The 12,556-nt window shown below is 39.8% G+C and overlaps 1 protein-coding gene across 2 annotated transcripts in view; it reads right to left on the bottom strand.

Annotated features, from left to right (window-relative positions):
• PHACTR1 (phosphatase and actin regulator 1) overlaps window positions 1-12,245 on the bottom strand; it is a 528,218-nt gene extending 515,973 nt beyond the window's left edge. For both annotated transcript variants that reach the window (XM_087858043.1, XM_087858044.1), the window contains exon 1: window positions 12,098-12,245. In XM_087858043.1, coding sequence (XP_087714169.1) covers window positions 12,098-12,200 — 103 coding nt within the window. In that variant the 5' untranslated portion in view covers window positions 12,201-12,245. The remainder of the gene's footprint in view (window positions 1-12,097) is intronic.
• Window positions 12,246-12,556: the final 311 nt, after the last annotated feature.

Genomic DNA, 12,556 nt, shown 5'->3' with positions numbered 1-12,556 from the left:
TTTGGGATTGACGGCTGTTTTTTTTTTTTTTTTTGTAATCACCTATAATGGCTCTGCAATACATATCCACATGGCCTCCAGTGTATTTTCACAGAATTAGATATTTTTCAAATTTTGGTAAGCCTAAAAATTATCAGGAGCTTGATGAAAATGAGTATTTTTGACTCCCCTACACCAGAACTTTCGATTGAATAGGTCTGGGGAAGGCCTTTTAAACAATGGCTTCAGTGATGCTGTTGTAGATGGGCCAAGACCCCAGTTGGAGACTTGCTTTAGTAGCCTGAAGAAGCCTTGTGAGTTCCCTCTATGTCTTCGTGCTTTATAATGCCCTTCTCATCCTAACCCTTATTTAAATCCTATCAGCCTTCAAGTCTCAGCTCAAGCCGTGCTTCTGAGACAGCCTTGATCTGCCGACTCCCATCAGAGGTGCTCTCTCTGAGCTTTGTGGCAGATATGGATGTCTCCAAAGTGGACTCAGCAGCCCGCCCGCTGGAGCTTACTGAACCTGCATTCCCAAGAACGTAGTTCTTAATCCATGGATCAGTGTTGTACTGTATGTATATTTTATATATGCTATAAAATACACACAAGAGATAGTTAACAGATGAATTAAGATAAATAAGTAATTTTTTGTTTATTTGATTGAAAGTTTGGAATATCATATATTAGGGATGTATTATGATGCAACATAAACTTTTCAACGACCCAAATAACTGAATGTGCTTCAACATTTAAAAACATATCGATTGGGGCACCTGGGTGGCTCAGTCAGTTAAGTGTCTGCCTTCACCTCAGGTCATGATCCCAGGGTCCTGGGGTCGAGTCCCATGTTGGGCTCTCTGCTCAGCGGGGAGTCTGTTTCTCCCTCTGCCTCTGTCCCTCCCCCTGCTCCTGCTCTCTCTCTCTCTCTCTCTCACATTAAAAAAAAATCTTGACTGATCGCTTTAGGGTTAGTTCTAAGTTCAGTTTATTTCAGCACTGATTTTAATAGCCGTTATAAGTGAAAACCTTGGAAACTTTATAGGTTTTAGGGGAAGGATATCATTGAGGGTGCTTGCTAAATTATGGTGTCAATTCTGCAATCCCATCCACCAATTTTCATAATGGATTTTGTTGAAATTCAGGAAATTATATCTTCCCTGATACTAATAAATTCTCACAAGCTATATTGCATTTTTTTAAAAATGTATTTTTAAATAGGTAATTATTTACAAGGTACAATATTCAGAAGTGAAAAAATAAAAAATCTCCTTCCCTCCTCTGTTTCTAGTCAGTGGTTCAACTCCTACAGAGGCAACAAATTCTGTTCCCATCTGAGCATATAAAGCATACATATATTATTTTTTGACCCAGTTTACACTCACTACCATAGAGAATGAGGAAGGACATGGTTTTCCTACACCATATCTCCTCCACATTCCTCAGCAATAATTATTTTATCAAAATTCCGATAGTACCCACTTGATATTATAACTATGCAAGTTTGGTTCATGGGCCGCAGAGTCCTCAAAATTACTTTCTTACACAACTTTTTTCTTTAAGTCACTAACTGCTAAGAGATGCATTTAATTTTGTGTTGGCCTCAGTATTTAGCAAAAATCTCCTCTTAGGTGTTGGCCTTGCCCGTTGGGAGGCTACCTCGCTGACTGCCTCCTTCAGGATCACTTTTCTTGGCAACTCTGAAATTGTACTAGATCAAGGATAATGGTCCTTTTCTCAGATAAACATCATACCCATTCAGACTAACGGTCTTCAGTATGAACAAGGCACGTATATTTGTTATGGTAATGCTAATTTATCAAATCAACCTTACATTTCAGTACCTTAACAGAGTAAAATGTATTTTTTTGTTCACATTGGAGTCAGAGTTACTGGTCTTCCTTCCTATTTGAAGTGAAACTGTGATTAGCACTTTCCCTCTATGCTCTATCATCCACTAGGGCCTTGTTGTCAACTGCATCCAGCCAGTAAAAGGCAAAAAAAGAGCATGGAGACCAAACCATAAGAAACTCTTAACTCTAGGAAAGAAACTGAGAGTTGCTAGAGGGGAGGTGGTGGGGGATGGGGTAACTGGGGGATGGGCATTAAGGAGGGCACTTGATGGAATGAGCACTGGGTGTCATGTGCAACTGATGAAATCAGTAAATCTACCCCTGAAACTAATAACATAGTATATGTTAACTAAATTGAATTTAAATTAAAAAAAATTTTTTTTTAAATAAATAAAAAAAAAGGCATAGAGAAGGTGTACCCACTTCTAAAATACCTTGGCTTGGAAGTGACACACTAATTCTGTTGTCATTCCATTGGCAAGAACTGATTGTAGGTGCTACCAAAGCTATAAGAGGGTCTAGGAAGTCTAATTCCTGGCTGGGTAGCAATTTCTCAAAGGAACTCTACATTATGAAAAGGGGGACGTGCAATTATATGTAATGGACATATAATTATCTACTGCAAATAATTCAGACATATCGTTAATATCTGAATATTCATTTTTAAAGAAAGGTAAATATTTGGGATATACATCAAAGTGAAAAATCTCACTTAAAATATAAGCTCCATAAAGGCAAGTTTTTGTCTGTTTTGTTGACTGCTGAAGTCATATATAGATAGTACTTGGTACTCTATAGGTGCTCAATAAATATTTGTCAAATGTTCAGCTGAATGAATGTGCTTTATGTGTTGAAATTCTATTAATCAGCCAAAATAGTAAAGTATATGTATAACAAAAGTAAAGTGCTGCAAATAAATTGTGAACAATTTTATGTACAGAAATAGACATTGAGCACTTTCTGATAGTTGAATAATAGGAAAATAGATGGATAGTAGGACTATTAGAGTAAATAATATCTAGAATACCTTAAATGTACAAAAACATTTTAAGTAACAGTACATGGCAGAATAATAAATTCAATTATTTCTAATTCCAGTAGTTATAGAAAAGGTATACCAACATTCACAATTGTAAACAAAGAACTGTATTAGATTTTTGGTTATTTTATGCCATGTAGATAATCAATTTTCAAGAAAAAGTCCAATTTGGGAATTCTTCAGTCTTTTGAGAGTAACTTAAAAATGGAGTGTCAACTTTCCTACTCAAATTTCATGTAAAGGACAAACTCCAAAGATATATAAACCACATCTATGATAAGTCACTTTTGATCTGACTAACATAAAGACTATAAAGAATATGGGGAAAGGGAGAAAGCATTAGAGAAAAGAGAATAAGTAAAATATTCTATTCTCAATGATCACAATTAGAATGTCCATTGTAATAAGAATACTTGAATAAAGGCAATCCCTCCTCTACCCCGTATCATATGGAAAATGCATTTAAGATGGATCCAGGCTTCAATGTGAAAGCTAAAACTACAAGGCTTTAAAACAACAACAACAACAACAACAACACAGAAAAATATCTCCATAACATTCAGGATAGCCAAGATTTGTTAAAGGACTAACCATAATAGAAAAAAATATTTACCAATTTCGTCAAAATTAAAAACTTCTACTTATTAAAATATACCACTAAGAAAGTAAAAAAGCAAAGCATAGACTGGCAGAAGATATTCATTATACGCATGCACAGTTGACCCTTGAACATGAGTTTGAACTGTGCTGGTCCACTCATCGGCGGATTTTTTGTACAGTAATGTATTAATGTATTTTCTTCCTTATGATTGTTTTAATAACATTTTCTTCAGCTTTGTTGTCAGAATACAATATATAATACATATAACATACAAAATATGTGTTAATTGATATTTTATCAATGGTAAGTCTTCCTGTCACCATCAGGCTATTAGCAGTTAAGTTTTGGGGGAATCAAAAGTTATACACTGATTTTTGACTGCATGGGGAGTAGGTGTCCCGACCCCTGTATTGTTCAAGGGTCAAAGATAGTTGTGTAGGGTTGATTTTCCTTCCCATTTTTTAGCTAAATATTTTAATACTACCCTTGTTTTGCTTTTATAATTGAAAAAAGATACATAGATCTCCAACATAATCTCTCTGTTCAGTCCTAACATTTCAGAAGTACTATTCACACCAATATTCAATCTGTGGTTATGCACGAGCGTTTGGGTCTAATTGTTTACTGAAATATTCTTTAAAATATTAAAAATAGTATTAGCCGTGAACTGATTTTAATGTGCTAGGCTCCCTATCCTTGCCTCTGCCAACTCAGTCCCAGAAGGTGGTACTGAAAGTTTTTAGGAAAACAGATTTATTTGGGAAAATGAGAATTCTTTCCCAAGCACCTGTGATTTGTTTATGCTAATTGGGTCATGGCTGACGCTGGCTGTGTGTGAGCTGAATATGTAATCCACTCTCTCATATGTCTTATGTGAAAGCAGGAGTTATTAATTGATTGCAATTATCTCATTGTATTTTCGTATCATTTTTTTCCCTTTCTGTTTCTCATCCTCTGGTCTTTTCTCTCTCTTCCTCTTGTCCTCATATCCTACATTACTTATGAGCTCTGAATCACAATACATGGCAAAGCAGATGCTTGCTGGGAGCAAAGGCACAAAGAGCTTTGGAAGACCGAGTGCAGGTAAATTGTTGGCACCACGGAGGCTACTTTGTGTACCGAGAATTGCCCTGTTCCAATGGCATACTCCAGAAATGGAAGATTAAATTTTATGGTTATCTACCTATCGATGAAATTGGCAAGCTCGCTATCTCCACAGTATTTTTTCTCTTAATCTGCCTTCACCCTCTCCTTCACACAGAATGTTCCTTGTATTAAACACAGGTTTGGAGAGCCTGCATGTGAGCAATTAGAGGTCTAAACTGGAGTGTGTGGGAGGTTAGGAGGGAAGGCTTGCTAGTTAGCTTGTCATCCATGAGTGAAGCACAGCGTGCTGCTTCCTGGATAAAATTTTAGAGGAAAAGAAAAAAGACAAAAAGCAAGTATTTGTTGAAGGTGAGGACTTGAGCGCCATGAAAGTAAGGCTAGAAACTCTCTGTGAAAAGTGGTTTCTGAAGCACCTCTCAGAGACATAGGTCTGGAAATTACATGTATCCTACATGGTAAGGACATGCCCACGAGGACACAGATGGATGTGGCTGATTAGTTGTGTTGGTCTTAGCAGGACTCTGAGGGGCAAAAAGGAAGACATAAGATTGGTGAATGGAAAAGGTTATGATCCTGTTGGCAATCACGCCTTACATGGGGATCAGGTTGCTATGCAATCACTGTTTCTACCTCAGTCCTTATGGAGCAAATTTGATCTGTAGGTCCCATTATAAACCACATCTAAAACCACGACATGAAGGTCTCAGGGGACAGACCGGAAGAAGGAAGACAACCTGGCATCTACTCAGCAAGACTCCTAGAAACACCATGGCCAGGCTTCCAGTGAGTGGTTCTCAAAATAAGTGTCTCCAGTTTAGGTGGGTGTCTACAGCCACCTTCCATTGAGTCTGGTCAGAAGCAGGAGTGTGAATGGAAGCTAGTTAGAGGGCAAGTCAAGCACAGAATGTAAGCACTGGATTAGGCAGTAAGGATATGAAGAAGGAACGGGAAAGGTGTCTCAGCTGAGATATAGCTCAGAGCTAGTTTCCTGAACATGTTCAGAACAGCTTTTGAACTAATGTCAGTTGAGTTCAGCAGAATAAATGTTGACTGGTTGCTTATTCCACAACTCTTACTTTAAGGCAGAATAAAAACTCAGTCATCATAGATTCATATATTAAAGAGCTCTTCTACGAACGGTACTATTCAGGGGCGCTGTAAATCTATTTAAAAAGTTAATGCTCCTCAATAGTACACAAAATCTCTCCTGCTTTATTTTCTTTTTGCTTTTGATTTTTTAATTACTTCTGTTTTATGGGAGATCTAGCAAAGTTGATAACGTTTTCTGTTTCCTGAACCTGTATGTATTTGAAAATTGTTTTTACCTGTCCCTCCCTTTGGCCTTCAGCAGCCTCTTATTTTCAACTAAAGATTTGAATTCTTTAAAGGTCCTAGAAGGTTTTATTTTCCAGATCTTCAATTGTCAAAAGTTATTTCCCTGAATCCCAAGTATCTCTTTGTAATGGAGATTTAAGCATTTTTCATTCCTTGAGTTCAATAGAATAGAGACATTTACTACATCTTAATTCTCCTACTCTATACCAAGGATGATACTAGGCACCCAGAAAATGGTATTTAGGGAGATCACTGCTCTCTAGGTATGTAACAGACACCTCAGTAATAATAAAACAAAAGCATTGATGATTAATCAATAATGATAAATAATGTACTGAACACTTTTTAAGCACACCTCTATTAATTCTAAAAAATCCCCATGAATTTGAAGCTAGGATTATGTCCATTTTGATGAGGACCCTGAGGCTTAGAGACATGAAGCCATTTATGTGAGCTCATGCAGCTAGTAAGTGGTGAAAGTTGAATAATACAGTATGACAAAGGCTATAATATAGGCATGACCAGAATGCTGTGGAAGAAAGGCCTGGAAAAGTCAGACAAGGCTTCTCAGAGGTGTTAACATTGGGTTGGGTCTTGCATGAAGCACAGGAAAGGAAATAGCATGAGCACATTTTGTGCTGATGACTGTTGTCAATGATTTGCAACTAATCGAGTATAACCATATGTCCTTGTCTCTTGGGGCCACGTCAAGAAGTCCCAGAGGTTTAGAGTTTAGGTTTAGAGTACATTCGAGTTAAATAACTCAAAGCTAACGATTGAAGAGCCAGCTCTTCTGACAGATTTCACAGGGTGGGCAAAAGGTGGAGGAAATGTTTGAGAGAGAGGGTTTTAATGAATTCCTCTCCATTTCCAAATGCATCTTGAAGAGACTCTTAGCTGCTAACTGTGGCATTCATCAGTTGTCAAAAGTGGCATTTCCCTTCACCGGAAAGACAGAGAAGATGCTCTATGACGAAATGAGTATAGCACCTGGTTCCAATGCCAAGAGTTATTTAAAAAGATAAAAGAGGGAAATTGTGAGCAGGAGTCATAAATGTGATTGCCTAGTGACTTTAGTCAATTGGCTTCCTTTTAATGTATTTTCCCTTTGATAGGAAATTTAATTGTCCAAGGACTTTGGTGATCTTGGAGAAAAACCTAGTGCAGCAGAGAGGATATGGGTGTGTGTGGTAAGACGCGTCTCCACCTTCTTGCTGTAAGCTGTGTGATCTGGGCATGTGGTGGAACCACCTTGAGCTTCACCATATCTGGAAGTGTGATTTGGTTATGAATGTTTCCTTCACTACCTGTGAGTTTGTTGGAGTCAGAAATACTCAAATTCAGTTACTGGCCATGTTGCTTTCTAAATGTGTGGTCTTTTCTCATCTGTGAAATGAGCATCATAATTCCTCTTTCCCAAAGTTTCTTTGAGGATTAATGGATACAATGAATATGCAAAGGGTAGCACCCAGTCCTTTTTTAAAAAAGTCCATTTGCACCTTTCCAATGCTGTAGATTTATTTACGGGAAGGACCTAGATAGAGAAAGATCCTCAAGCAAGAATAGCCGCATGACGTGCTAAAACCTCCTGTACTGTAAAACAGGAGGTCAGTAGTTCTGAGTCCTCGTTGCACATTTGAATCACCAGGGACAATTAAAATGATTCCCAAGTTTAAGTCTCACCACCAAAGATTCGGATTTAATAGATCTGTCGTGGGACTCCAGTCTTGAGTTCATAAAAGCTCGCCAAGTGTTTCTAATATGCACTGGATTCAGTCATTGCTTCTTGAACTAACATAAATTACCTGGAAATCTTGTTCAAGTGCGGGTTCTGCTTCTCTAGGTCTAGGGTGCCTGAGACCCTGCATCTCTAACCAGTTCTGAGATGAAGCGGGTGCTGTTAGTTCAGGACCACCTTCTGAATAGCATGTGATTAATGATCCAGAACAGTGGTTCTCAACCTTCAGTGTTCATCAGAATAGCCCAGTAGCTTTTTGAAAATGTAGCCCTGGGACCTGGGTCTGTCCCTCACAAATTCCGTTTTACTTGGTTTCAGGAGGGGCCAAGAGAATCCCCCATCTATAATGTCCCTTTCAACCCGAAAATCCTAGGATGCTAGTTTTGTGGTCTTATAATATGACTTCCCTCCCCATGCAACTGTTCAGTAAAAAATTACAGAGACTGAAGTTGAGGGTGTGAGTCATCATTGTCAGAAACCTGGAAGGTGGGTGAACTCAAGTTAGTTGATGTCAGGACATGGCTGATCTCTATGCCATGTGTATCTTCAACCCCAAGAATTCTCCTTTTGAGTTAATGGAGACCTTCACCGAATTCCCTCTCAATAAGCAGGTTTAATTGTTGATGAAGCACTCACAGATTAATTGGGAGAGCATCCTTCACTGATGAATGATGAACAGGGTGACCCTAGATGTTTTTCTGTTCTCTGCAACACATCATGCTTTCCGAAGCAGAATCCCCAGAGAGGTGGACTCATCTACCTTACCTCGGGACCAAACCAAGGAAAAATGAAGGTCCACAGAGCAACCTGCTTTATTCCACAGAGCTGATGATTGACTTTGGAAAATCTCTGGGACTTTCAGAAGAATTTGTCCCACAATAAAGCAAAAGCAATCTTTTGTCCTTGTTTTTCACCCTCTGGGTCTTCTCTGGGTTTTACTAGCTAAACACATCTACTTAGAGGCAGGCCTTTTGCCACTTTCCAAAAAGAATTGAAAAATAACTGTGATGGGGTCAAAAACATTATAATTCCAGCATCATGGTCTTAGATAAGCATTTTGCATGTCATCAGTAGAAAAGGGGTTGGTATCTAAGAAGTTTATGAATTTGTAAATAAAACTGATATAAGGATGGTAACGTGGAAAATAAAACTCAGATTTTCTTGCTTCCCCCTTTAAAAGTATTTGCACCTGCAAGAACACTTGATCGGTCTACAGAAGTATCAACATGATTTTGAGAATGGACAACTCAAAAAGGCAATAATCACTGACCAGTTGAGGGGATCAAATCCCGGGTCACTCAAATTCTGGGTGGTCAGCTCCATTTTATCTCCCAGTTGGAACTTCTTTTAGAAGAGGGTGTCAGATCAGGGTTATTGATCTACTGTTCCCCTGTCCCCAGGCTAGGCTGGCCAGAAAGATAGCTGCTGTGTGCTGTGATTCAGCAGCAGCACAAAACCCTAATTGCCTCAAATGCCTTTCCCAAGAGCCAGCTCCCATGCTGCCCCCTTTTCACTGGTGCTCAGAATCTCCACTCAAACACATACATCTGGTTCTGAAAGGGAGGGGTGCAGGCTGTGGTCTTCAGGCTTCTGCCCACTCACCCGAGCCCTTTATCAGGCCCAGGGACTGATTCTCTAGGAAAGTCTGGGGAGTCTGTGCCAAGTGGAAGGACACTGCCATGGAGGACCTGGGGCAGTATCGTGACAAGTCCCACATCATAGTGACAGCAGAGGTCCAGAAAGGAGACGGGTTCACCGGCCCTAGGTGGTCCACCTTTGGGGAAGGCATGGGGAAGAAAAGAAGGGGGTGTGTGTCTCACTTTTCATGTGAAAAAAAAGACTAGGTGGATAGGGAATGCCAAGACAAACTCATTACTTTTCAGTTATGCCCTGAGTTGGGTTTTGATGTGACAAGAAAATAATCACTATGTTTTATAATTCATGTAAAATTTTCTTTTCTTTTCTTTTCTTTTCTTTTCTTTTCTTTTCTTTTCTTTTCTTTTCTTTCTTTTTCTTTCTTTCTTTCTTTCTTTCTTTCTTTCTTTCTTTCTTTTTTTTTTTTTTTTTTGCTAAAAATAGGAGATTAAGCTTCTATCAGGCTACATTCTTGTTTGGCAGTGGCTTCCATATGAAATTTCAGACACAGGAGGAGATAGTGTTTTGCCAGGGGTGTTTATTTTATTGATTTGCTGATGTGTAGCATTTCTTATGTGCCAGACAGTTTTCAGCACCTTAAAATCTTACTTCATTAAGGCTGCTAGCAACTGAGGAACTGGGCACTAGTATGGTTTCTGTGTTTTGCAGGGGAGGGAAATGCAGATCAAAGAGGGGAACTTGTCCAGGTTCGCTGTGGCAGACCCATGATTTGAACCCCAGCGATCAGGGTCCCAGGTCTGCAACCACTGTGTCATCCTGCCTCTAATGCAGAGGAAGGTGTTCCTGTTCCAGGAAGGCAGGAGAGAGATTGGACTGGGTGGACTGGTCCTTAAATGTGGGCCCCTAGACTGATGTGCTGCTAGGTAACATTATTGGAGCTCTTGCTTAAAATGCAGACTCCTAGGCTGTACACCTGGATGTCTGGTTCAGGAAGGCTGGGGTTTTAAAAAATCGAAATAGGTGATATTTAGGGACCCCTCCACCTTACTATGAATTCAAGATCCTTTGATTGAAATGTCGTTCCTATTACCTTAAAATGAATGTGCTATCAGGAGCACCAGTGGCTTATGCTACCACCTCCCCTGCATTTTTCTAGTCATTCCAGCGCTGCTGTCTAAACCACAGTCACGGATGGCGACAATTCTGACCACTCCACCCCCAAACTCCATCTGCTGACAACCACCAGGCTGCTTTGAGTCCTCTGAGCCTCCCACACCCTGCCTGCTTTCCTTCCGTGGAAGCCTGGAGCCCACAGGCTTCTTAAAAGCTTCAACTATCTCTACTGCAAGGCAAAGTGGGCATCTTTAATACTGTTAATGAACTCGACTCCCCTTCTCTGCTCTGCCGACCATTACGCAGCTCAGGTAGATGACTCCACCACTGAACATTATTGTCCCACTCAGATTGAATGGATCAGACGCAGTAATGTTTAAACACAGGACTGGAGATGGGGACTGAGCCTCAGCCCCTTTCCTCCATCTACTCCTAGCATCTTCTTACTTGCAGACCCATAGGAGGCTGGAGGTTCTGGCCAGCCTCTCCCTCTTCTCCTACTTCAGCAACATATTCATGTCTCTTTAGGTGGCTGAGAGGACCATTTGCTGACTACGTACAACCGGAGGTGCAGGGAGGATTAGCTGTTGTATCACGTTTGCTGACTTAAGTCCTGCTGATGAGCACACTGACCCAAGCAAATCAACCAGATCATTTCCCAGCCCCTCCTGACTCTAAGAAGCTTGGATCATAGCCAGGAAAATGGAAGCAGAGAAGAAGGAGGCTTGCAAACCCTTGAGGTTGCCGTGGGAAATTGGCTTGCCAGTGAGGTAAAACCAATGCAGAGGAGACCTCTGGGAAAGCCAAGGAAGATATCATCAGTGCCCCGTGTGAAGTACCTGTCACCACCTAACAGTGAGAGACGCCAGCCATCCCTAAACAGCATTTCTTCTCAGTTCTGCCTTATGACTTCCAAGAATTTGACTACTTTTCTCTTTAAGAATACGGACATTGCCTTTCTCCTGATGCCCATCATCAGATTGCTTTGACTGAATACTTTAAATATTCCATAGAAAAGAGAAAATATGCTTTAAAAAAATCTCCTGCCTGTCAGGAGACCCCCTAAGACACTCCAGCTTCTTTCCAATGTGCTGGCAAAACATTCTCGATACACCATGGAACAGGAAGAGCCAGCCAACTGGAGCTTAACTGACCATCTTGAAATATGTAATAAAAATGCACACATCAGCCACACTTCACAACAGGCATGCTCCTCACTGCTCCCCAAGTGCACTGTTAATTCCTCCAGCAGTAACGTGAAGTTCATCTAAAATAGATAAGGCAGCTCTAGAAGCACAAAGCTGATCTCAGGAGCCCCTCATTCAGCTGGATTTCAGTCAGACAGGTCAGGGTGCCCTTGATGTCCTCAAGTGTAGTGGCTGCAAACTTCACCTTTCCCGGGGGGATAAAAGCATTCCAAATACCTTTCCAGATACCTCTGGCTTGCGTGCAAGGAGGTGGGAATTCATTTTCTAACCTAGCTGTCTAAGGGGCATTTGTGTCAAAAGTTGGGTAGGATGCTTTTTTTTTAACCACATCCAAGAAGTTTGCATTTATCCATTCTATTGCATGCCTCAATTTCGGCAACAGTTTGGTAGAGATTTGTTTTCGATTTAGTAATCCCAGTTACTGACCCTCTTCTGTGGAGCTGAAGCTACTGCAGTTGACACTCAACTGTCAATATAAAGCCAACATGCAAAAGAGAGGAGTTTCCTCTCTTGCTCCCCTTGTATTACCTTGAGCTCCTTGACTGTAGAAGAATCTCTGAGCAGACTCAACATCCAAGAGTCTATGAGCAGACTCTACATCCAGAAAATAATCCATTTTGGGATAATCCATCCTTGATGTTCCAAAAGCAGGGTTTCAAGACAAAATAGTCACTTGTATCCCTATGAAAAAGGAAAAAAAAAATCCACACTATTTTAGACTGTCAAACAGATGTTTAAAACCATATATATATATATATATATATGTATATACAATATATTATATTTGTTATATAAGGCTGTATATTTCTAGAGACACATATATGTATATGTATATATATATATATATTAAAAATTTTGGGATTTTATATATATATACCCATTATAATACTCCCTCATTTGACATTTCCAATTCTAAAGCCACCCTCAACATAGCTTTCCTACTGTATGAGAAAATGCAACATTTAATCAACATTCATTAAAAGAAAT

Source organism: Ursus americanus, chromosome 32, assembly GCF_024610735.1.
Source record: "Ursus americanus isolate L20-20 chromosome 32, mUrsAme1.1.p, whole genome shotgun sequence".
In the NCBI taxonomy this organism is placed as follows: Eukaryota; Metazoa; Chordata; class Mammalia; order Carnivora; family Ursidae; genus Ursus; species Ursus americanus.
The sequence above is the reverse complement of the archived record's forward strand: the minus strand, read 5'-3'. Positions and strand labels throughout refer to the sequence as shown.